At 35.8% G+C, this 25,910-nt stretch overlaps 2 protein-coding genes across 2 annotated transcripts; one reads left to right on the top strand and one right to left on the bottom strand.

The window, feature by feature from the left end:
- Positions 1 to 1,260: 1,260 nt before the first annotated feature.
- On the bottom strand, positions 1,261 to 23,575 carry LOC117793993. Its single transcript, XM_034634456.1, has 6 exons — positions 23,509 to 23,575; positions 16,800 to 16,936; positions 10,959 to 11,486; positions 10,724 to 10,853; positions 10,055 to 10,204; positions 1,261 to 1,833 (listed from the first exon to the last, which is right to left on the bottom strand). Exons 1-6 carry the CDS (start codon positions 23,573 to 23,575, stop codon positions 1,595 to 1,597), a joined length of 1,251 nt encoding a protein of 416 aa, XP_034490347.1. The 3' UTR covers positions 1,261 to 1,594.
- LOC117793992 (putative gustatory receptor 9a) lies at positions 23,574 to 24,656 on the top strand. Its single transcript, XM_034634455.1, has 3 exons — positions 23,574 to 24,290; positions 24,347 to 24,523; positions 24,582 to 24,656. Exons 1-3 carry the CDS (start codon positions 23,574 to 23,576, stop codon positions 24,654 to 24,656), a joined length of 969 nt encoding a protein of 322 aa, XP_034490346.1.
- The last annotated feature ends 1,254 nt before the right edge of the window (positions 24,657 to 25,910 follow it).

Raw genomic sequence — 25,910 nt, 5'->3', positions numbered from 1 at the left:
AAACTATTGCCAATTTTCTTAAAAATAAGGAAAACTATGGAAAAAACTTCAAAGGCGGCAACAATCAAGTGGTTTCCCAAGCAGACAGGAGAGCAATACTGAGACAAGCTTCAAATTCGCACGACTCTTCTTCGAAGATCAAGGAAAAAACGGGTGTTAAGGCAAGCTTATCAACGGTGCAACGAGTTATTAAGAAAGCAGCACACCTACAACGACTAAAATTAAAAAAAAAACCACCACTTAATATGCTTCGAAAAGAAATGCGCCTAAATTTTGCTCGCGCTCACATGACTTGGTCTACCCAGTGGCAACACGTTGTCTTTTCTGATGAAAAGAAATTCAATTTGGAAGGTCCCGATGGATATAACTATTATTTTCATGACCTACGCAAAGAGGAGCATTACTTGGACCGCTTGCACAGCCGGGTGGGTGGAGTAATGGTGTGGGGAGCCATATCGTACTTTGGCACCTGCGAGCTGCAGTTTTTAACATCGCGCATGAACGCGCAGAACTATAACAGCGTTCTAAAAACGGCTTTTCCGCATTTCCAAAATGTGTTCCATAATCTACAGTGGCATTTCCAACATGATAATGCTCCAATCCACACTGCCCGATCTGTGAAATCATGGATACATGACCAAAAAGTTGATCTCCTCGATTGGCCACCATACTCCCCCGACCTCAATATTATCGAGGACGTCTGGGGATGGTTGGCCAGAAAAGTGTACGAGTCCGGAAAACAATATAGTAATAAAACCGAGTTAATCGAAGGCATCAAACACGCTTGGTCCACGATATCATTAAATTACATTAAACAACTTTACAATTCAATTCCCAATCGAATTTTTGAAGTAATTGCAAACAAAGGCAGGACCACGCATTACTAATTTTACTTAAAAACTATTAAAATATAACATACCAGTGGTTAAACGCATCATTGCTGCTCAAAAATTTAAATAAATGGAAATTATCGCAGGTGGCGCTATCTTGATGACCAATTTTTCTTTACATTAATTTTGTACCATTTTCGTAAATTAATTATTAAAAAAATATCTGAAGTCTTACAGAAGCCATTTTCGTTTTATTTTAAGAAGAATTGTTAGGAGTCAAATGGATAACAATTTTAGGGCTATAGCACAAATGGTTCAGATAATATTTAGCTTTGAGTGTGAGTGTAAGGGGGGGCGCTAACCTGATGATGCGCAGTGTATGTATACGGTAAGGATCAGTTTGCAATCCCTATAATTTCCATATTTATTAGGTTTCAGTTCTTCTTGAAGCTCACTTTTTATTAGAACGTTTAACAGTTTACAAAACTTATTCAATATGTAGGAGTACTCATGATTAATCGCTTTCAATGATTTTTCTTGATGCGTTATGAAGCGAGCTTAAATAGCGTCTTTATTAAATTTATATCTTATCTCCTGTGTCATGGCAACTGAAACCGAACGGAAATAATTTTCCTATAGCAACAACAATAAGCTGTACATAGTATATTACAAATATATGCATATGTATATGGCCTCGACCGCAACACAATCAAACACATAAATAGATCTGTATATGCATAATCATAAAATTGCACTTTGTACTTTCAAATACGTTTAATGGTGGGACCTGTAAAAAATACCGAGACTTTTCGCTTGAATTTTTCCATAGTCGGCTCCTGTTCCTCCTCATAATCCTCATCCTCATCGTACTCTTGTCCGTTGTGGCCAAAGATAACTGTACGCGTGAAAGGCGGCACGCTCTTAGCTCCATCGGATTCGCTGAAACCGGGATTAAGTATTATATTCGGTATAAGCTCAATGCTGTCCCAACCATCTTGCAGTTCTATGGGCCGCATACAGTAACATTGAATAATAAAGTGAAAGTAAGTAGAGAGTTAATGAAATGGGAAGAGAATGCCAAAAAAAAAGTAGAGAGAAAAAGTAGAACGAAAAGAAAGTGAATTAGGTATTAGAAATTAATTTTATTACACTATTTATTTATTTTATGGTATGTGTGTGTGTGCTCTTACCCTTCAGTACCAGACTTCTCCTGCCCTAAAATTCTCTAAGGCTGACGTCAAACGACCGTTTATTCACCGACACAATGAGTTTTTTTGGTTTGGAATCCGTTAGTTTAAACTTCAGTGTCAGTGAAAAAGCGGTCATGTAAAATCAACCTTTAGCAAATTGACAAGGACCAATACTGCGTATACGGAACTTACACGTCAAATGTTTTTCTAATAAAGTCACATACAATATGTGTGTATATACTATACTTATGTTTTTGTCAATGTGTGTGGGTGTGTGTGCGTACATATATTTAGCAAAAAGCACATAACAAAAAAAAAAGACGGTTATATGCCGATAGTTGTATGTATTTATCTTTTAATATTAGATTAAAATATTTAATTAACGTGTCATAAGAAAAGCACATAAATATATTATATCACTACTTATAAAATTTACATTACATTCAGAGTACAACATCAATAAGCGTATATTTAAACATTTTGGCATTTCAACATCAACAAGAACGACATCAACCAAACAGAAAAGCATAAATCATAGAATCGCTCTTATCACAAGCTTATATTCTCGACTATTTCATACATAACACACATAGGTATATCATCATTTAATAAGTATAAATATATATGGGACGTTCTTCGTTAAGCCGATTATTGCTGGTATTGAATTTAACGTTATTGATTCCCCTTTCGGCGCTTGTAAAATTTAGTATGTACACGTACACGAATGACGGCCCAATATGGCCAAAAAATAACTGAAGGAATCGAATTTAAAAAAAATTCAAGTCCGATTCGACTGGTTTGGTCGCCAATCGTTGACAATCAACGTCACTAATAGTAAGTATGCTAGATAAGCTAAGTACAACATGAATAATCTAAGCTAATCTAACTAATATAAACAGAAGTTACAAAAATATACATTCTTAATCAGGATAAAGAGCTAAGTCGATATAGCTATGTCCGTCCATCCAACTGTCCGTCTGTTTGTATGAAATTTTTGAGCCGATCGTTAAACAACAAAATTTCTGGTCAACTGTTGGGTTGACTGCAAATTTTCGACATTGTGAGTGTTAACATTGTGTGAACGGTTTATGTCAACGGTTAAAGTCATAATTGGCGCGTTGATAACAAACATTTCAACTTTATTAAAAATCATAAAAAATTTTAATAAAAAAAAACAGTTTTAATTATTTATATATATATGTATAAATACATATACTTGGGATTAATAGCTGAAACCGATCACTATCACAAGCTATTGATTGATGGCACATCGACGATATTTGGCAACCTTCAATAATAAAAAATTTAAAATTAAATTCCTGCAGTTTCTATTTGTGAATTGTTGAAAAGTAACAAATAAGTTATTGAGTTTGCATTTTAATTTTTTGCTCTTCATCTTTCTCAAGACATAAATGCAAAATAACTGCGTCGGTAATTATTCGCTTGCTTGCTGATGCCATAGTATAATGATTATACTATACTCATTTTATCTTTGTAAATTATGTATGAGTATATGGGACGTTCTTTGTCAAACGAAGAAAGCCTCTGGTCAAAATTCCCGTGGATGGATTTTTAACGATATTCGTCTTAAAACTTTCGTTCTTGATCTTTCTTCCGATAGCCGATGGGCACTTTTGAAATTTCAAAATGGCGTCTCGAAAACACGAAAAAATAACGTTTCCGGATTGAAAATTTTGAAAAAATAAAATCTAAGGCTGATTTGACTAGTCTTGAGCTAAAGTTATTGGCAATGAATGCCACTAAAAAGCTAGTGTGCTGGCCCTGCCGTTCTTATTTCCGATCTTTCTGCGATTAAGGAGGATAATAGATAATAATAGTAGATAACGATAGTTGCCACAAAAAAGTGTTATCTGAAAAAATGTAGGCGTGGCGGTCTTTCGTGATTTGCGAGGGCGGAAGGCGACATGGCAAAAATTTAAAACAAACTTAACCTGCGTGGGGTCTATAGAAATCTGTTTCACAAATTTGGTTGCTTCATCTCTTATGGTCTCTGAGATCTAGGCGCTTACACGGACGGACAAACAGACAGACGGACATGGCTATATCGACTCGGCTGTTGTTGCTAATAAAAAATATATACACTTTATAGTGTCGGAGATGCCTCCTTCTCCCTGTTACATACATTTTAACGAACACACTATACCCTTTTACTTTTACTACATAAAGGGTAATAAAAAAGTTAAAAGGTTAATGTAGCGAAATTGGCATTCTTTAAAATTAGTTGTCATTGCAGTTTAGTTAACTGCCGGCTAAAATAACTATCTGAATTAGCCAATCAAAATACATAGCTACATGTAAATAAAACTCATTATTATAATACTAAATAAATATTATTCAATGTTAATTACACATTTAATAGGCAAACTATTGGTAAATTTGCTCATTGGCACTGTCAAATTCTCTGTGGTAGAGTCCAGAACTCTATGTGATTTGTTTGATAGAACGTAGAGCTGCTCTAGAGCTTTTAAAATATCATATAATTAATATCACTGCGGACGATAGCTCGCGCTAGTGACGAAAGCATATTTTTTGGTAAAAAGAAGGTTGACTTTTTGCGCAATGTGCACGACTGCTTTTATTTATAATTACCTTTTTATATATTATATATATATAATTTATATATTATATATATATAATTTATATATTAAATTGAATATCGTTCGTCACAAAATTGGATATTATAAATTTTTGGGGCGTCCAGTTTCGACACACTTTTACCTCGTGAAGAGGTTTTTTTTTGGAAGATAATTGTATTATCTTGTAAAGTTTCTTTCTATGAATCAAAAATAATTGTATTCAAAAAACTGTTGCAATATTTAATTATTTAATATTTTGAAAATTACCTATGTATTTATTAAAAAAACAATTTTAGACCCATAATTACAATGGGGGCAAGTGACACATTTAGACATTCCGGTTTAAAATGTACACGTTCAGTACATGTTTGGGAAACCTGGGGAAAGGGAGCCTGTTGTTCACCTTTTACCAACTAAGTAGTTAACCTTTACGGACGTTAATTGCAAAAAATTTGTGTCTAATCCAGTTGAACCGAGGTCTTCATTTTTTTTTTTGGTGTCCGGCTTTGAAAGTAGAATCAATAACGACCAAGATCATAAAGGTGTATCAACATGAATTTTGGTCCGAGACCATATATAAATGTACATATGTATATGTTTAATTATATTTTTCTTTTCGTTCTTTACACATTTTAAAGCTATTATAATATATTTGCTATTGAATACATTTTTTTTGTATCTGTTATCAAACCTATAGCACTTTTTCTCATGTAGCCTCAGATGGAAAAACTCTGCATCTGGATTGAAAAAATGTTTGGTTTCTTGAAATATGCAAGGTATACTACAATGGAAATATCAATTATGTAAATATGTTAGATAGGTGAGAAAGAAGATATAAACAGGGAATAATACCGGGACCGATACCAGAACCGTTAACCGAAACTAACCGTTTCCTTTTAAGAACTGGAACCGGAATCGTAACCGAAATACGTACAATACCGAAAATCGAAATGTTTGTACCGGTACGCTTTTGCTACAATTTTCCAAAAAGTATTTGTTGTTTTCTGTATGTATATCATTCTACTTACTTTGCTTTATATTCAAAAATAACTTTTTAACAAATACAATTTGGCTGTTACCTAGAGTAATAATTAAAAATTTGTGTAAAAGCTTAGTGTGCTAGCTATCACAGTAGTATCTAATGATTTCCATGACCGTTAAGCTGTTTCCACTAGTGATTAATAAATAAAGAATTATCTATGATTATTTCTATTAAAATATCATTATTTATAAACTTTATACAAAGTAATTTTATGAGTAGCACCTATACAAATACATACTTGGAAGTTCATTTAAGCGGCTGTTAACCATCAGATTTGCCTATTTTTTTTTCTTTAAAAGGTTATAAGTGTCTAACCATGATGAAACTAGACTCACATGAAGAACTTTGGTTAAAAATAAACGAAATTAACCGTTTCATATTAAGTACCGTCAACTGAGCCAAAACCGAAAAAAATCAAGTTCAAGAGCCGAAAACTAAAGCGTTGTACCAAATACGAGTTGATACATTCATCCAAAAATTATTGGTTGTTTTCTGTATGTACTATATATAATATTGCTTAGTATTAAAAAACTTCTACTATAATTTAAGTTACGTTTATCTTGATCAAATACACACATACGTATGTACATATCTGTAAATATATTATATTTTTTAAAATAATGGTGTTTGTGTACCGGTATCGGTACTGATACCGAAACCGAAAGGAGAAAACTGCAATAGGTGTTTCGGGACTTACCGGAACCGATATTTATTTCGGTTCGATTCCCGGATGACAATAAAAAGATAAGTTCACCATTGAAAAGAGTATAAGCACTATGAGAGGTCGGTGTGCCAAATATGTTCGCTTTAGCTCATATAGTGTAAAGTGCATACAATTTTATTAAATTGTGGGTCCGAGCCCAAAAATTGCAAACAAACTTGATCTGCAGGGGCGTGGTACCCAATATCGAAAACAATCCAGACTTCAGTATGATATACAGGATGGTTCCTGTATATATACAAAGCTGAGAGCTTTATAATCTTTAAGTGCGATGAGCTCGTACAGACGGACAGACAAACGTGATCAAGAATATATGTATTTACTTTATATATTTGTAAATAACCATATAAGGCTCTGCATCTTAAAATCATGGTAAATTATTTAACATAAAATCTTTAACATTTTATTGGTTGGCTAAGCCCGTATCAATCCTGCACTGTGTATACTAGATCGTTCAAAAAGTCCCCTGACGGACACATAGGGTACGCCATTAAAATTTTGAAATACATTTTTTTTAACAGACTAATTCTGCTGTCAAAATTTGATAGAATTTTTATTGTGGTGCAACTTTTTAATTTTTTTGAAAAATGGGAAAAGCTGAATTTCGTGTTTTGATTAAACACTGTTTTTTGATGGGAAAAAATACCGTGAAAGCGAAGACATGGCTTGATAAGCATTACGGGGTCTCTGCTCCAGGTAAATCAACCATTTGCGATTGGTATTCCAACTTTAAGCGCGGTCGTACAAGCACCGAAGACTCGAAACGTTTGGGAAGACCAAAAGAGGTGATTATCCCAGAGATCATCAGACAAGTCCGTCAAATCGTGTTGACTGATCGAAGAGTCAAAGTGCGTGAAATTGCTGAGACTGTATGATGGCATATGACCATTTGCATATGAAAGAGCTCAATGGAAAATGGTTGCCGCATTTTCTAGATATTGAACAAAAGGAAAAACGAGTTGCCGTTTGGAAATGTATAACCGCAATCGAAGCGAATTTTTGTTTCGATATATCACCATGGATGAGACTTGGATCCATCACCAAATTTCCGGCATGTGGCCGCCGCGGCTGACTCGAATATAGCCAAGCCTAGAGGTCCAATTTTCAAGCAGTTTTTCGAACATTTGGGGCCATATGTCGGCAATAACGCGACGAACGGCCCAATGACTCCACCAGCCCGTAGAGCACACCAAACAGTCAGTTTTTGTGGATGTAATGGTGTCTCAAGGGTCTCATGTGGATTATCTTCACTCCAAATTCGGAAATTTAGCTTGTTGACGTAGCCATTCAACCAAAAATGAGCCTCATCACTGAACAAAATTTTGCGATGAAAATCAGCATCGAGATCAATCTCATTTTCGGCCCATACACCAAAATCACAACGCATTGCATCGTCTCGTGGCCTTGATTCTTTAACAAGGTGGATCTTGTAAGGTCGTAAGCCAAGATCTTTGAGCAAAATCTTCCATAAAGTTGATGGACAAAGCTCCAATTGCTGTGCACGGTGGCGAATCGATTTATTCATCTTCAACACTTTGCTGTACAGCGGCAATTGTTTCTTCGGTGCGCACTGTTCGACGTCTCTGCGGATGCGTATTATCACATAGAGTAAACGTAGTGCGAAAACGATCCATGGTTAACCGAATTAATTGCTCTGATGGACGATTATGTCGACCATAAAATGGACGGAGCTTGCGGTAAACTTCGCGAACTGAACCATTATTTTCGAAATAAATTTGCACAATTTGCAAGCGTTGTTCTTTTGTCAACCTGTTCATGATAAAATGGCAAATCAAACTGAACATAAATGACATTAGAGTTGCCAGATTTAATACAAAAATGTCAGCTTTATCTCTCAAAAAACCAACCTCTAAAAAAAAACACCATTTAAAATACACATCGACTATCTTAAAAAGAGGAAAAATGCAACAACAAAAAATTTGCTTGATCGTGTGAATGACAAAATCAAGAAGAAACGCAAAAAAGACATCCAAATGTTTAAAGACCGTGGGACTGAGTGTGTTTAGCTAGACGGAGACTATATTGAATAAATATATTGTTTAAAAAAAATAAAATGTTTTTTTTCATTGTCAGTCCGGGGACTTTTTGAACGATCTCGTAGATTTAATTGTTAAACCAATATTCGGCTAAGCTTGTTATTTACTTAATACACATACATAATTTATGTAGTAGTATTATGAATGCAAAACGAAAATATGCATTAACTTAATTTTTTACGTATGACGTGTGTGCTATGCATTTAGTGATCTTTTATAGTTATTTATATTCCTGCATATGCATGTAACTGATGATAAACCCTCTCTAAGCAATTATTATTCAATTATTTATGCAAATGCTTCTATGTACAGAGTCATTTATATATTAATTCAAGGAATTAGGGCTCAATGTGATGTAAAATTGGTTTGTAAATAAGCATAAAACGGACGAATACTTTGTATTGTTTAATGCTGCCACATTTGTAATTAATGCAAATCGAATGTGAAACACGCAAATTAAATTAAATATAAAAACAATAACAACAACGATAACAACAACATTTTGAAAAGCTTTGTGTATATCATTTTATATAAATGGGCATTTCCACAGAAAGGTCCACCGGGGCCAAAAACCTACAATTGATCGAAATCTCGAATTCAGGGGTGCCACAGAAATCAAAACCAAACGAAAATCTCCAAAATCTCCCTACATTTTTGGTAGATTTTCGGTTGGTTTTAAATTTCTATCTTAAATATTAGCGAGGATATATGCAAGGACTTATATTCAAAATTTTCAAAAAAAAAAAGTCTTTAAAGACGTTATTGCTCCAAAATAATTGTCCTTTAGGACTTTAAAATGGTTAAATCTGACTTTTATGTTATTCCTTTTAAATAAGATTTTGAAGACTATTAAATTTATTATTCAAAAATAAAAGTTTTAAAAGATTTTTATTTTTTCCTCAAAAATTATAGTCTTTAAAGACTTCTATTTAAAAATAAAAATGTAAAACAACAATCATTTTTATTTTTATTTTTTTAACGAAAAATAATTATTAAATTTAATTTATACAAAAGAAAAGTCGCAAATAATATAATAATTTTTAAGTAAAAATGTTTGTCAATAATGATTATTTTTTATTTTATTTCATACTTAGATATAAAAAAACTTTTTTAAAATGTGACTGTTCGCTTTTTTTATGTCACTGTGAAAATGTCCATATTCATTCAAACTCAATAGAATCAGAAGAAACTAAAACTAAAATATAGTCACTTCCATGATCGCTAACGTGGCAATATTATGTGGAAATGTCCATATGATATTCAAATCAAACAGCGGGCAAATAATCGAGCGGGCAGGAATCGAAAAAGTCTCTTAAAAAGCATTCAATTTTTGTGGTTAATCTTGAACATTTACAACACTGGCATTGATAGCACTAGCAAGCATCAGTTATATTACAGTTGCATTAGCATCAGCATTTACAGTTGCAATTTCAATAACAGTTTGTATCTTTCGTTTGGTTTGCTTTCATTTCAGGGCTAAGATAATTGCAACAATAATAACATAATGATAGCGTTTTCCAAATCATAAATGTACATTACAATATTAACTATGTCTGTCTGCTAATTATGATTTGGATTGTGTGATTGTTATTGCCGTTGGCGAATTATTGGCTGTACCCATTTGCGTTGATTGATAGCACTCCATAGAAAGCACTATACAGAGTCCAATGGCTAATATCACAAGTGTTCCCAGCACTATACTGACGGCGACTATCCAAATGCGTGGGTCGAAATTATCTAAGTCGGGTTTTATAAGGCGTATGAGATCTGCACAGTCGTCGAGCGTTTTGAGATAGACAAGAAAAAGAGAGATGACAACAAAGTTACCAAATACAATGACATACTTAAATAACGGTATACATTAAAAAAAAAAAAAGTTAAAACAAAAATGTAATTAAAAAAAAAAATATATATCTAGCTGTAATAAAATATATACTATAGTGAGAAATAAATTCTAATACTGTATCATACATAAATAAATAGCTAAATACAAGCGACGCAGGGTTCATCCTCGTACTTCGAACACAAATGTGTTACAATACAACCCTGCGTTGCGTACAGTTGACACCAAAAAAGAGCAGCTACTACATAGATGTACATACATATGTACGATAGATGAACGACATCAAGGAAACTATCAAATGATTATTTAGTATTAGTACCTATAGCTATAACTATTATTTAGAATTTTATAGTAGTCATTTTACCCAAATTTCGTACGCTAGTCACTTGTAAGAAGCTAGTTGCAATATGATAGATACATTGTTTTCTTAGTTGTCTGCTTACCCTCCTCCTTGGTCTCTGGCAATGTTGTCACATTGGTGGTGACTACCTCCCCGCTGCCCAGCTCATTGTTGGCCCATATTCGAAACTCATAAGTGGTGTTCGGTGCCAGGCGATAGACCTCCATTTGGCGCTGTCCCTCGGAAGTGATTATAAATCAGAATTGATTGTTGTGAATTGCCCAATTTATGTTATACACACATTGACTTGAATGGAGGAAACTTCGCCTAATACTCACCACATTGGGCGCTATATTAATAGGATCCATGCGAGTCCACTCATGTTCGTAGCTGGCATTAGATGACTGAACGCGATACGAAACATTGCGATATTCGGCTGTGAAACTGCGCACGGGATATCCACCTGATAGGGTCTTATTAAAACGCCAAATGAGAAAGCCCAGAATGGTAGAGGCCTTGAAATAGAGCTGTGTCACCGGCCCGGGAGTGGTGCGCACATTTAACCTGATACGTTGAAAAGCCTGATACGATTCCTCTTTTTGCTTTTCCTCGTGCTCCTGCTCCCGATTCAAATCCTCTTGTAGCTTCTGTTCATGCTCCTGCTCATCCACTTCTATCGGTTGCTGCCGCTGCGATGAGGTAGTTGCTGCTGTCGCTGGGATTGTTGCTCCCTTCGTCATCGTTGTGATGGGCATAGGTGTAGTAATTGGTGTTGTTTTTCTTGTTGTTGCTGGCACAGTTGCAAAACAAACGTAAATGCCGCTATCCAGTGAACTCACATTACGCAGCACCAGCACACGGCCCGTCTATTAAAACAAAATCGAGAAAAATATTCCAATTTAAAAAATTATATACAAAACATAATGCAGTTTGATAATTTCATGTTTATTGTTATATTATTTTTCATAATAAAGCATTTAAATACTAGCCATGCTTATGTAATCCTAATATGTAAAATTTTCTGTTGTGTCTGTCAAAAGTAACAAAAACAAACAAAATAAGATAGTTCACTAATTTAGTCATCAGTTATTTGACGCTCTAACTGTATGTAGTACCTAACTACATAAAAAATAAAAAAAGTTATTTTGTATGAAAACTTGAAAGATTTTTAGACCCCATACTTAAAAAAAGTACAGGGGTCTCTTGGGTTTGTTTTAACGAAAATATGCGTAACAGGCAGAAGGAGGCGTTGCAGACCCTATTAAGTATATATATTCTTGATCAGCATCAATAGCCGAAACGATATAGCAATGTCCTTCTGTCCGTCTGACCGTCTGTCTTTCCGTCTGTATGAGCGCCAAGATCTCAGAGACTATGAGAGATAGAGACACCAAACTAGGTATGTAGGTTTCTCTATATTGCAAGCAGATCAAGTTTGTTTCAAAAATCGGCCGCGCCCCCTTTATCGCCCACAAATCGAAAAAAAAAATTTCATATCCAAATTTTAAGAACAATTTAAAAGCTAGTGTAGATTCCTCTATATTGCAGGCAGGTCAAGTTTGTTTCTTTTTTGAATCGGACCACTATATCATATGGCGCCCATAGGAACAATCGGTCGAAAATCAAGTTTTAGTATGAAAAACTTTTTTGTTTTATAAGATGTCTGAAGCAAACTGATACAATAAGTATATGACTTAGTTTTGTATATCCTGTCCAAAGTTGGTTCAAATCGGACCACTATATCATATAGCTGTCATAGGACCGACCGGGTGAAAATCAAGTCTTAGTATGAAAAACTTTTTAGTTTTATGAGATATCGTAACCAAACTTATAGAATATGCATTTAAGTTAGTCCTATACATCCTTACCGAAGTTGGTTCAAATCGGTCCACTATATCATATATGAGATATCGTAGCCAAACTTATAGAATATAAATAAAACTTGGCTTTAATCAAGTCTTAGTATGAAAATCTTTTATGTTTTATAGTCTTTTTACACTGAGATCGGTATGACGCCGTAACAAAAAAAGCCGGTATAGAGCCCTTAAGTAGGCCTTTACCATACAAAAATTGGACAGTTATGTTAAAACACAAAAAAAACCTCTAAACGAGGTAAAAGTCTAGTGACGAAAGCAATTTCTAGACCCAAAATTTCTGATATCCAATTTTGTGACGAACAAAATTCAGTTTAAAAAATTTTAAATAAAAACGAAAATTGGCATTGTGCACTGTGAGTAAAAGGGTGATCTTCTTTGTACATAAAATAACTTTTGCGCAGTGCCGAATGCCAATTTTCGTTTTTTATATTAATTTATATTTTATTTAAAATTTTAGATTAAACTGAATTTTGTTCGTCACAAAATTGATATCAGAAATTTTGGGTCTAGAAATTGCTTTCGTCACTAGACTTTACCTCGTTTAGAGGTTTTTTTGTGGATATCAGAAATTTTGCAATTGCTTTTGCTTTTGACATTGTAACTTTATCATTAATGCAGGCAAATAGTAAAATATAAAAATTTAGTTGTTGAACGTATTTCATATTTAAAAAATTTTTTTTCTTTAATTATAAAGAAAAACTAGGGGGCCCCGCCCCCTGCTCGCTTTGCTCGCGTTGCTACAGCCGAGCATACTATACTGTCGGAGACCTCGTACTTACTATGAAAAAAAAAGTTTTTCATACTAAGACTTGGATTTCACCCGATCGGTCCTATGACAGCTATATGATATAGTGGTTCCGATTAGAACCAACTTTGTTCAGGATATATAAGTCTTAAATAAATGCATATTCTATTAGTTTGGTTACGATATCTAGTAAAACAAAAAAGTTTTTCATACTAAGACTTAATATTGGACCGATCGGTCCTATGACAGCTATATGATATAGTGGTCCGATTTGAACCAACTTTGGTCAGGATATATAAAACCAAGTTAAATGCATATTGTATTAGTTTGGTTAAGATTTCTCATTAAACAAAAAAGTTTTTCATACTAAAACCTAATTTTGACCCGATCGGTCCTATGACAGCTATATGATATAGTGGTTCGATTTGAACCAACTTTGGTCAGAATATATAAAACCAAGTTAAATGCATATTGTATCATTTTGGTTGAGATATCTCATAAAACCAAAAAATTTTTCGTACTAAAACGTGATTTTCGACCGATGGAAAAATGTATTTATTCACTTAACAGGTAATATCTTCCGAACCCCTCAACCAAAATTTATGTTTCATATACCAAAAAACCCGAAATTGTACGTATTACAACATATTAAAATTTAACAAAAATCGTTAGAGCCGTTTTGTCAGAAATCGCCAAAATGTAAGCTAAAAAACTTTATTTCACCTGTAAAATGTTACCTGAGTACTTTAGAAAAAAAGTTTAAAGGTACGCGTAAAAGCCATCAAACACACCTTTCTAATGATATATAGAACATATCTGTAGCTTCTATGGTTTGGAAACTGTTGAGGTTTCAATTTTGGCGGGATTTAGCGTTTTCCCGCTAAACTAGCGGGAAATTGAAAAAGTCGTAAAACAAACATTTCTAGATTTTTGAAAAGGAATCAATCCCCATCATTACATTTAAGCTTCTTTAGCGCTTTGATGCAAACAGACAAACAGACAAACAGACAAACAGACAAACAAACTGACTTTTCACTTCATTTTGAGAAGTCCACTAAAATTTTCAAATTTATTTATCTTTTGAACCAGTTATCGGATTTGGGTGATTAAGGTATCAATCGACGCGTATTTTTAAGTAGAATTTTTTAAAAATAATAAATTTTACCAAAAAGCCCCAACGGCCCCATAAGCTGCAATTATCAAAATTTTTCCCCTCCCACTTACACCCCCGTATCTCATGACCCAGGTTGGTTAGAAAAAGTTTTAGTACGCCATTTTGTAAGTTAGAACTAAACCTGTCGATCGGTATATAACTCGATCTGATCGGACAGTCGGCGCAAATTTTCCAACTTAGCTGTATATATAGTTAGTCGCCTTTCGCACCCTTCGTGCTGCTTTCGTCACTAACGCGAACTGCCGTCCGCAGTGATATAAAGGCTTTTAGGCGAGCCCGTATCATTAACGGCGTCATTAACGACGATTTTTTTGACAAAAGTTGGCAGCCCTGGCTAAAAATTGATTAAAAATCGATTTACCACCACAAAAAAAGGCCAGTTCATATTTAAAATATTCCTTGTAAACCGCCAATTCCTCATTAATTCAACTATGCATTCAACTAGTCGTCGGGTATACATAATGGATCCGTTATATACATTTAAATACAAAACTTAATGTACAATTTATAATAAATTTAGTAATGAGCAATTTACAATTTGACAGTTAGACTTCAAAATATCGTCCTTTTCATCAGTGTAAACGACTTTCGCCGTTAGCTAAGGCTTTTTGCTTACCGGCCTCAGAGTAAATTTACTATTATGAGACCTTGTAACCAATATGATAGAATGTGCATTTAAGTTAACTAAATATTTTTCAACTTTTTCCATTATTAGTTTTTGCCATAGTGAGTACGGGGTCTCCGACAGTCGAGTATGCCCGACTGTAGCACCGGCCCACTAGTTTTCAAAATAAACTAGTTAGGATTTAAAATTAATTTTGATGGCTAAATTCATGATAAATCGCCCTCTATTTGTATTTGTATTTTATATTTATGACGTTTCCGAATGCCAATGCGGGAAAATATGTGATCTAGCGGGTGACGGGAATTCTAGCTTTACTGAAAGCTGCAAAGCCTTTGTTGGCTTTTAGAAAATTTTTGGTAACAAGTCGAATTATCAAAGCATGGTATTACTTATTTAACAAGAGTTGTTGCAATAATATCAGTAAATGTCGCTTTACCATCTCAAAAACATTTTTTTTTATTTTTAATTTGCGAGCGCACTCCGATGGCTATAGTCGAGATCCCGACCATAGGATACTCGTTACTTATTTCAATATATCATGGGTGCCACAGAAACCGAAACCAACCGAAAATCTCCCAAAAAAGTATGGGGACTTGGGAGATTTTCGGTTTATTTTCGTGTTCTGCGGCACTCCTGTATAAAAGTACTTTAAAGAAAATCCTTGTTTTACTTTGAAAACATTAACTCGCCATAACTGCAGTTCTACTTGTCCGATCTTGATGCGATTCGGTGGGATAAAAGATAATACTAATAATTAACGTTAGTTAAAAAACGTATTATATTAAAAACTGTGGGTGTGGTGGTATTTGCGTGGGCGTAAAGGGGCTTGGCTTAAATTTGAAACAAACTTGATCTGCGTGGGGTAAATTTTAGTGGACTTTTCAAAATGAAATGAAAAGTTAGTTTCTTTGTTTGTCTGTTTGTATTAAAGCGCTAAAGAAGCTTAAATGTAATGATGGGGATTTATTCCTTTTCGAAAATCTAGAAACGCTTGTTCTACGACTTTTTGAAAAACCGCTGGTTTAGCGGAAAACGCTAAATCCCGCTTAAATTGAAACCTCAACAGTTTCCAAACCATAGAAGCTACAGATATCTTCTATATATCATTGGAAAGGTGTGTTTGATGGCTTTTAGGCGTACTTTTATTTTTTTCTAAAGTACTTAGGTAACATTTTACAGGTGATGTAAGGTTTTTTAGCTTACACGAAATAAAATCGGTTAACTATATCATATAGCTGTCATAGGACCGATTGGTAGAACCTAACCAAACTGATAGAACATGCATTAATGTTGGTTTTGTACATTCTGACCAGATTTGGTTCAAATCAAAGCTGCCATAGGAACAATTGGTCGAAAATCAAATTTAATAAAAGAGTCCCTGGGCTCGGGGAGCGTGCTCGACTATAGCCGGAGCTCACCGCGAGCGAAGCGAGCCGGGGGTAGGCGAGCAAAGCGAGCAGAGGGCGGAGCCCCCTTGTTTTAAATTGAATTCGTATATACGATTTGAGCTGAATTCATTACTCTACATCAGTGGTGTCCAAACTCATAATTCAACACGAAAAAACACGAAGGCAACGTGACAAATCAAACTGCGCGTTTGACTTTCTAGCTTCAGCCGAACACATGCGTCGTGACATGATGAAATTATTATTTTTATTTCATACATGTTGATACTAATCAAGAATAGACCAAATAGGCAAATTTTTTACAAACGCGATAAACAGCAAGGCTAAATTTGGCTTACAATGAATTACTTACCTGAATAATGGTGCTATTGCTGCCGTGTTCCTTTACCCACATAATATTGCCCTGTGCTACGCAGGGTATGCTGAAGTTACCTCCTTTATCCGTCGCGTATTCGTTATACTTGATGGTGATACTGAGCACCGTTAGCACTGCAATATTTATAAGAAATCGATTTCCTATTAATATTTGTCAAATAAAAAAGTATACTAGGTAACAAAACTGCACTTTTCCAAAAATGTGATCAATAAAAATTTACAACAAATGTATAGATTTTGTGAAATGTAAATAAAGTCGTACGTGTTCCAAAGAGCTTGTGGGATGGTTCGGAGGGGGATTAGCTGAGGCCACCAGGCGGGTCGCGGGTTGCGGATAGGGAACGGCCACCCTTCGGGGATGTTAGCTGCGAATAGCGAGTCTACCTCGTAATAAGCAGTCCCGGACAAACAGCGGGTAGGATACTGCTCATCGTACTGACAAAGAACAACTCCCTCATAATTACTGACCCAATCCAGTGCTGCAAGTTTAGCAATTAAGTTGCTAGATCTGGCAACTTTTAAAAAAATTTGCAACTCTTTTTTTTAAATGCTATTAGCCACAAATCTAGCAACTTTTAATTTTTCGTTAGCAATTTTAGCAACTTTATTACAAAACTAGTTATTTTTTAATTTTCTTTAACATGTTTGCCTATTTTTGACAATTTTTGCAATTGATTGCACATATTACAATAAATAATGGTCACAAAGATATCGGAGCTTGAATTTAATTCAGTTCCTCGATTTAATGAACTTGTTCGCTCACTCACTCTCTTACTGACTTTTGAATTTTGCTGGCTTTGGAATTTGAGTGTTTAAAATGCCAAAAATTTACAAACAAAATTTTCGCGATGCCTGGCTGCAGGATGTTGAATTTAAGCACTAGATTCGCAAGGATTGCACGGATCCAATAAGGGCGTATTGTGCGTACTGCAAATCCTCAATAGGAGAAAAACTTTTTGATATCCGCCACCATGCCACTTCAAAAAAATATGTGGCTGCAGTGGGCGCATTCAAGCACAAAAAAAAACAAAAAAATTGCCTTTCGTGCGAAAATCAACAAAAACGGAGGAACAGGAAGCGGCACTTTGCCTTCACATTGCCAAACACACTGCGATTGCGACATGTGATCACTTGTCAAAGTTGTGTGTGGAGCAGTTTTCTGCTTGCAAAGCTGCTGCTAACATTAAATTAGGCAGAACCAAGTGCACCCACATTATAAAAAATGTACTTGCAGTACATTTCCTAGACGACTTACGCACCGATCTCGGAAACGCCTCTTCTGTTGGACGAGTCCACTGAAATTGGGATGACAAAAATTCTGTCTAAGTATAGATAAAATAAGCGTGTATATGTACATAAGCCTGCTATTGTTAATGTTCTTTAATCTTTAGGAGTAGCTATTAGCTAATTTAGTAAGACTAAAGGGGATATAATGTCGACATTTTTAGGCCTCGAACAAATCGAAGCTGGAGAAGTTTTTTCCATAGCTAATGGCGTCAAAAAATTGCTGGCTGAAAAAAGCGTGTTTACACGGAGTTGAAAAAGTCAGTTCCCTCTTTGAAACTCATCAAATGTGTATGCCACTCAATTCAGCTAGCCGTTACAAAGTCTTGCACAAAGGTGTTACCAGACAGCCTAAAATTTCTTGTGCATGAGAATTACTCATGGTTCTCCAAAAGTTCTCGTCGAAAACTACATTATATATAGACATTATAATAAAAAACCGCATCAAACATGAATCCCACAAAAGGTTTGCGCCAAACTATCTACAAGCCACATCTACAATTGTACAATCGGACATCAGCAATCTTACTACTGCCGCTGTATACTGTCCTCCCCGCTTTACAATCTCTGAAGATCAAATCATGCAATTCTACAATTCACTGGGACAGCGATTTATAGCAGCAGGAGACTACAATACGAAACACCCGCACTGGGACTTTCGCCTTGTGACCACAAAAGGAAGGCAGTTGTACAACGCAATCATAAAACCAAGCAACAAACTCAACTATGTTTCCCCGGGTAGTCCTACATACTGGCCAGCAGACCCTAACAAGCAACCACACTTAAAAGATTTTGCTGTGACAAAAAAAATCCCACGCAATCTGATAAGTGCCGTAGCACTTTCGGATCTTTCGTCCGACCACTTCCCCGTGTTATTAAATCTACTACAATCCCCGGAATATGTGGAATATTCAAATAGACTTACAACACACAGAACCATGTGGCTCAAGTACAAGAAATACGTTAGCTCTCACCTCGATATTGCCCCGCAGTGGGCGAAGAGGACATTGACTGCTCTGCTGATTTACTAGAATCTCTACTTGTTGCAGCAGCTAAAATCTCTACTCCACAACACGCACATGTGCAGACAAATCAACGCAAAACTAATCTTCAAATAGAACAACTTGTTCTGGAAAAGCGACGTTCATGGCAGTCTCACCGGTCGCCATCTACAAAACAAACGCTCTAAAGATGCTTCACGCAGACACAGCAAAGCTCTAAAGCAAAGAGAAGCAGATGCCCAACGCCGCTACATAGAGCACTTATCACCAACCAGTACCAAGCATCCTTTGTGAAGGGCTCATCATACCCTAAGTGCTCCGATCGACGCGCATAATTTCTCATCTGAGAGCACAAAACACAATCCCAGCACATCAATTTGGCTTCCGGGAAAAGCATGGACCTATCGAGCAAGTTAACCGAATAACATCAGAAATACGTACAGCATACGAACATCGGAAATACTGCAGTGCAGGGACCAACACTTTACGTAATGTACACAGCGGACATCCCCATAAACGAGCGGCTAACAGCATCTACGTTTGCCGACGACACCGCAATTTTTAGTCGCTCCAGATGCCCCAATCAAGCAACAGCACGTCTAGCTGAACATTTGGCGGTAGTAAAGAAATGGCTAGCCGACTGGCTTATTAAAATAAATAAACAAAAGTGTAAACACATCACGTTTACTCTCAACATACAAACATGTCCTCCGTTAGCACTGTCTTATACGCAACTCTTGGCTTTTGAGCCCCGATCTCCTCTTAGCTTTGACTACAAGGTCCTACTTTACAATTCCACCATAAACCAGTGCTCGTAGCTATGGGGAAACGCGTGTAGTAGCAATATTGCATTCATCCAGCGAGCGCAATCAAAAATCTTGAGGACTATCACTGGGGCACCTCGTAACGAGAAAATTCATAGAAATTTAAACGTTTTATACGTCAAAGATGAGATAGCACGACAAAAGGCAAACTACAACATTAAACTATCCTTGCACCCAAATCCTCTTGCTCTGCGGTTAACTCGGGCTTGCAGTCGAACTCTTATATTAAGTCAACATGACTGTTTGTTAAGCTTTAAATATAAGATTTGATAAACTTATTGTAAGTCTCCCTTGGAGAAGATTCAATAATAAAGGCAATGTAAATTTAAAAAAAAAAAAACTACATTATAGAAAAATGTATGAATGTATAAATGAGGAGCAGGTAAACATACAAACAGATGTATTAACAAAAATAATCCAGATTGTAACTGTCTAATACTAATGCATTAACGATTTATAGATATGGTAGAGCTGATTGTTATTGTGGTGTGTAAAAGTTATATGTTTATTTTCTAACACTTTCTAATATGCAGTTTCACGTATCGTGGATCAGTGGACAGAGTTGAAGCTCCATTTCGAACTAGCAGCTACTTCGGAAAAGTGTCACAAGGCACATATTCTGAACGGGCTATATAAAGATGAGATTAATTATCTTTATTTGGTGTTTTTGGGGCCCATATTAAAGGACATGCAAAGCCTCAATAAAAATTTTCAAAGTGCGAATAGAAACCCCACCCAATTAATTTCGGATGTAATGGTTGCCATAAATTCACATAAATCGAAAATAATACCACCTGATTATGAAATCAACATTTTAAAAGATGATTTGGAAACTGCAGCAGTGCCAGACTTGTATTTTGGCTATGCATTTGAAACAAAATTAAAGAGGCTCAATTTCAATCGCACGAGATTGAAATTAGAAAAACTTGCATGGAGTTTTTAAAAGAGCTAATAATCCAACTCCGCGATAGGTAATATGGTGATTTTGTTCCTGGTACATATATATACATATTTTTTTTTCCAGATTGCCGGATAATATTGACAATGGCTCACGTCAGTTTATTTCCAGCTCAAAATATGCTACGAACTTCTAAGAGTGTTTTAGAATATTTTGAATGTCAAAATATTGACGATATAAATATGCAAATTGATAAAATTACAGGACACCATAAAATTTTAGGCGGAAGTCCTCAGCTACAAAGCACCGGTAACAACAACCCACTCAGTGGCCTAGCGGAATTTGCCCTAAAAATTCTTTCGCTGCCATGGTCGAATGCTGAAGTTAAGCGTATATTCACTCAGATGAATGTTGTGAAGAGCAAACGACGCAACGTCTTGAGCATAAAAGCATTGAATGCAATTTTGTATTTAAGGTAAGGCTTAAAAATCAATAAATATAATAGAAATACAAATTGACCACTTAAACTTCAAATATTTTAACAGATATGGTCTACACAGACATGGCAAATGTTGCCATAATTATGATCTCCCCTATGAGTACTGGATTCAGATTACAGGAAATGAAAAGTACGCGGACACAAGTGAAACTGACGAATGAGATAATTGATAATGAGATAATTTTCAATATAGAAGCTGATAGCTATGCATGAAATTGCATGAGAGAAAAAGCGATCATTTTGCAGCACTACTTTTGCATATTTGCCGAGCAATGAAAGCTGCAAAACAATTTTAATTACTTATATTTTCGATTTCTTACACATATATATAATAAGTATCTGCTTATTATCGTTGTAAAAAAAATAACTTAGCATTTTCCGCTTTAAGAATCTCATAAAATTAGACATTGCCTTTTATTTCAAATTTCGCGCGCACTGCAGCAGCCTTTGGCAGGCTTGAATTTGTTGCGTAAGAGGGAGAGAGTGAGAGAGGAAAATGGGTGCTGCCAGATTGCAGGCTGAGCAAAGTTGTAGTTTGTGGCTACTCTTGACACACGCTACATCGATTGCAAGCGATAACGATTACGACTTGCGATTTACCAATTTATCAATTTCTAATTAATTTTAAATAAGTTTAATATAATACCGAGTGATATATTAGCTCAGTGGGGCATTAATAACGTAGTCTGCAGTGATAAACCCAGTTCATAGTTTCGCGTGTGTAATTTTTATACCCTGAGCCCATTAAAAATGGACAACAATCAACTTTTATTAAAGAGTGCATGGGCTCAAGGTATCCTACTGTCGAGCGTGCTCGACGGCAGCCGCACCTCACCGCGAGCGAAGCGAGCAGGGAGCGGAGCCCCCTTGTTTGGTTTGATTTTTGCTAAGAAAAAATATAGTAAACTGAAAAGTGGACAATAAGAACACAAACTCATATATTAGGCCTGTTCCGGTTTTCACTTTCGGCAAGATATGTCGGAATGAAAATCTTTAGCCTGTTCTTATATCTATATAAAAATATTTTGCGTATTGAATTCATTTTGAGTTGGTGAATTTTGGTCCAATAAGTGATAAAATATAATTTTTAAAACTTTAGCTCAAATGCAACTTAAAAAATTAAATTTTTTTAAATCCGATTAAATAGGAAGTGAAAACCGGAACAGGCCTGTATTATGGCACCAAATATTTATTTTAAATACCGCAAGAATATTTATCCATATTAATCTTATTTAACTTTTAACAGTTTTGCAGTTCGTGGATTGCCAGCCATTTTATAAGTAGTACCTCAAAGTCGATTAGTTATCGATTGCAATAAGACGCTAGCAATAGTTATAATACCATGAGCCCATTGAAAATGGGCAAAAAAATGTTTAATGCGTTTGAAGAATGTATGTAACAGACCCCAAAAGTATATATATTCTTGTCCGTCTGTCTGTCCGTCTGTTTGAACTCGTCGATTTCAGAGACCATAAGAGCTAGAGACTTCAAACTTGGTATGTAGGTTCCTGGATACCGTACGCAGATCAAGTTATGTTGTTTTTTTTTGTGGATCGGACCTGTATATCATATAGCTGCCATGGGAACGATGCGTCGAAAATGAAGTTTTAGTATGAAACAACTTTTTGTTTTTTGAGATATCTTAACCAAACTGATAGAATATGCATATGGGCTGGTATTATACATCCTGACCAAATTTGGTTGAAATCGGTCCACTGTATCATATAGCTGCAATAGAAACGCTCAATCGATAATTAAGTCGTAGTATGAAAAAGTTCTTTGTTTTTTAAGATATATTTACCAAACTGTTAGAATACGCATTTTTGTTTTGTACATTCTCACCAATCGGATCCATATATCATAGCCATCCATATATATAGCTGCTTTAGGAACGATTGGTCGAAAATCAACATCAGTACAGAGTACCTGGGCACAGAGTATCCTACTGTCGAGCGCACTTGTTTTGTTCTTATGGTTTGCCAATTAATTTTAATTGATTAAATCTAGTTTTACTATCCCAGCCAATAAGATAAATTGTGCTGATATTCCAACTACTTACATCAATATACTTATGTATGTATTGTAGACACCTGGCAGAAAATGGAAACAAACGCTCTGGCTAGTAAAGTTGATCATGTCAAGGCGAACGCTACGCTTTCTAACGGTTTACTTTCGGGTACTTGCGATTAGTTGCAGTGCACAGAAGCGAGCATCCCAGGGGTTACTCAGTGCCTTCCTGGCACTCATGCTCGGTGATATGCTTCTGCAAATGTGGAAGTACTTTAATAGTGGCTGGCAGATGAACGACTTTCAGCTGCGACGGCAACAGTACCTTGCCTTCGTCAAGATCTTGGACGCGATGAACGTTGCCTATTTGCTGACACACATGGTCATGGTGGTGCAGGCGCTTCTGTGGCGCAATCAAGAGAGAACACTGTTGTCCCAACTACCTCCGATTGGCGTTGGAATATCTCTAACCAATATGCGCATTCATTTGGCCGTCGATTGCATAATCACAGGTAGCACCCTATTGATGGGAGTGGTGAACTCAATCCAGGCTAAACAGACGATTGCCAACATGCGCTACTTGTACAGCACCCAAGCGGTTCGGGCGCGCTGTCTACAGGTTGCTCTCCTCGTTATGCGACTGGACGCTCAACTGTTGACGCTTCAAGCGCAGTTATCCAATGGACGTCGCTGCAACCTGGAACTGCGTGCAACCTACGCACATATTGTGCGATTAACTCGAAAGATTTCTGACCTCTATGGACTCTCAGTGCTGTTAATGAATATGCTCTGCATCGGTGACTTCATCATGGTATGCTATGCGTATATCGTACTGTGGGAAATTACAGATACGAATCTCAGCTGGCTGCTGATTTGGCAAGGCTTTTACGTTCTACTACCCACAACGATGAAGATCTGGATACTCTGTGCCGCTTGCCACAACTGTGCTAAGCACGTAAGCCCCTATTTTTAGCGTTATCAAGTCTTTATTACCAACATAGCTGCTTACAGTCGGAGCAGCTACAGACACTACTAAGAGGCTCTTGCAAAGAGAACAGGACAATATATGGAATCGATTTGAGAGCCTCTCGTGATCAAACCAATGAATTCGCTCTGCAGATTATGCAAAATCCTGTGCACTTCGATGTCTGTGGAATCTACCATCTGAATTTAAAGACACTGGCTGGGGTAGGGCATGACTGTGTCTCCATCTGTCTATCTTTAATCAAGCATTTCCCTTTTACAGATGTTTCTCTTCATACTAGAATCTTTGGTCATATTTCTACAGTTTGTAGCACTCGTCAAACAGCAGAGCATTTGATTCACGACGCATAGAGCTATACAAGTGCACATTTTGCTTTAATTTATGACTTCAGAAGTTGTGTTTGTTGTAGATGTTGTTGTAGTGCTCCCGATTGCAAGTTTCGTGCCCACCGCTGCTTTAAGACATCTTATTACTTATAAGTTGTGACATTTTCGACCTATGGCCCAACGTTTTCATTGCCCCTCCAAGTCGGGAAAATTATTTAGCAAACTTTCATAGCTTGTTTTAAATGTTGCCACGACACGCAATCGCAGTCACAAGCTGATATACTCTTACTTACTTAAGAAACGGAAAAATATATTTTTAGTGAAATGTTATACTTGTTGGTTATCCGCGACCTAGCTCCCATTGTAGACTCCTATGAACATGTATATGATAAAGGTACATACAAATATATAAGGTACAGTCTCAAATAGACTCTTATGTGAAATATATGCACTAGGAAATTTACTTTTTTATTTTCGATCATTATTATTAATAGATGATACAATATAAAATCAATATCTGTGCTAAAAATAAATTTTTATGGAGATCATCCAGAGATGGCGCATCGACATAATTGAGATTTAACCCCAAACGATACTTATTTTAAATATATTTATAAAGGCTGCAAACCAGTTTTGAACCGAGCCTCGCTAAACCGATTCGGTTCGGGTTCTTAAGCAATCCGAACCGGATCAAGAACCGAACATTTGATGTTATATACTCCGTGAACCCATGAACGTGAACCCATTTATTAAATAAAAGGGTCGGTACGAGAAAAAAAAATTACATTCTTTTCACTATAAGTTCACTTAAATTATACTATAACATAAAAATCATAAAATAATAGGTCATCTTAACTAATTAAGACAATTATATAAATTTTTTTTAATTAACTTTGTTATAAAAATCAAGAAAAATTTTATACAATATAAATATTTTTTTTTTGCACATACATAAGTGAACCAAAGCTCGAGCCCAAATCTTAAGCCTGGGAGGTATATAAACCGGTTTCTGAACCGCACCTAAGACTTGCTCTATGGTTTGAACCATCGAACCGAACCTTTACCAATATTTTGGTGGCTTGCAGCATTGATAATTATAATTTTTCTTAGTTAGCCCATACTGTTTTCTTTTCAAGACAACATCGACTGTTAGGATCGGAAAAAAAAACTTACAGAATTTTCACGAATATCAAAATCAGAAAAAATTCGTCTAATATGGCGCAGGCACGTTTTTTTGGAAAATGTGCAATATATGAAGAAGACA

Source organism: Drosophila innubila, chromosome X (assembly GCF_004354385.1).
Source record: "Drosophila innubila isolate TH190305 chromosome X, UK_Dinn_1.0, whole genome shotgun sequence".
NCBI classification, from domain to species: Eukaryota; Metazoa; Arthropoda; class Insecta; order Diptera; family Drosophilidae; genus Drosophila; species Drosophila innubila.
The sequence above is the reverse complement of the archived record's forward strand: the minus strand, read 5'-3'. Positions and strand labels throughout refer to the sequence as shown.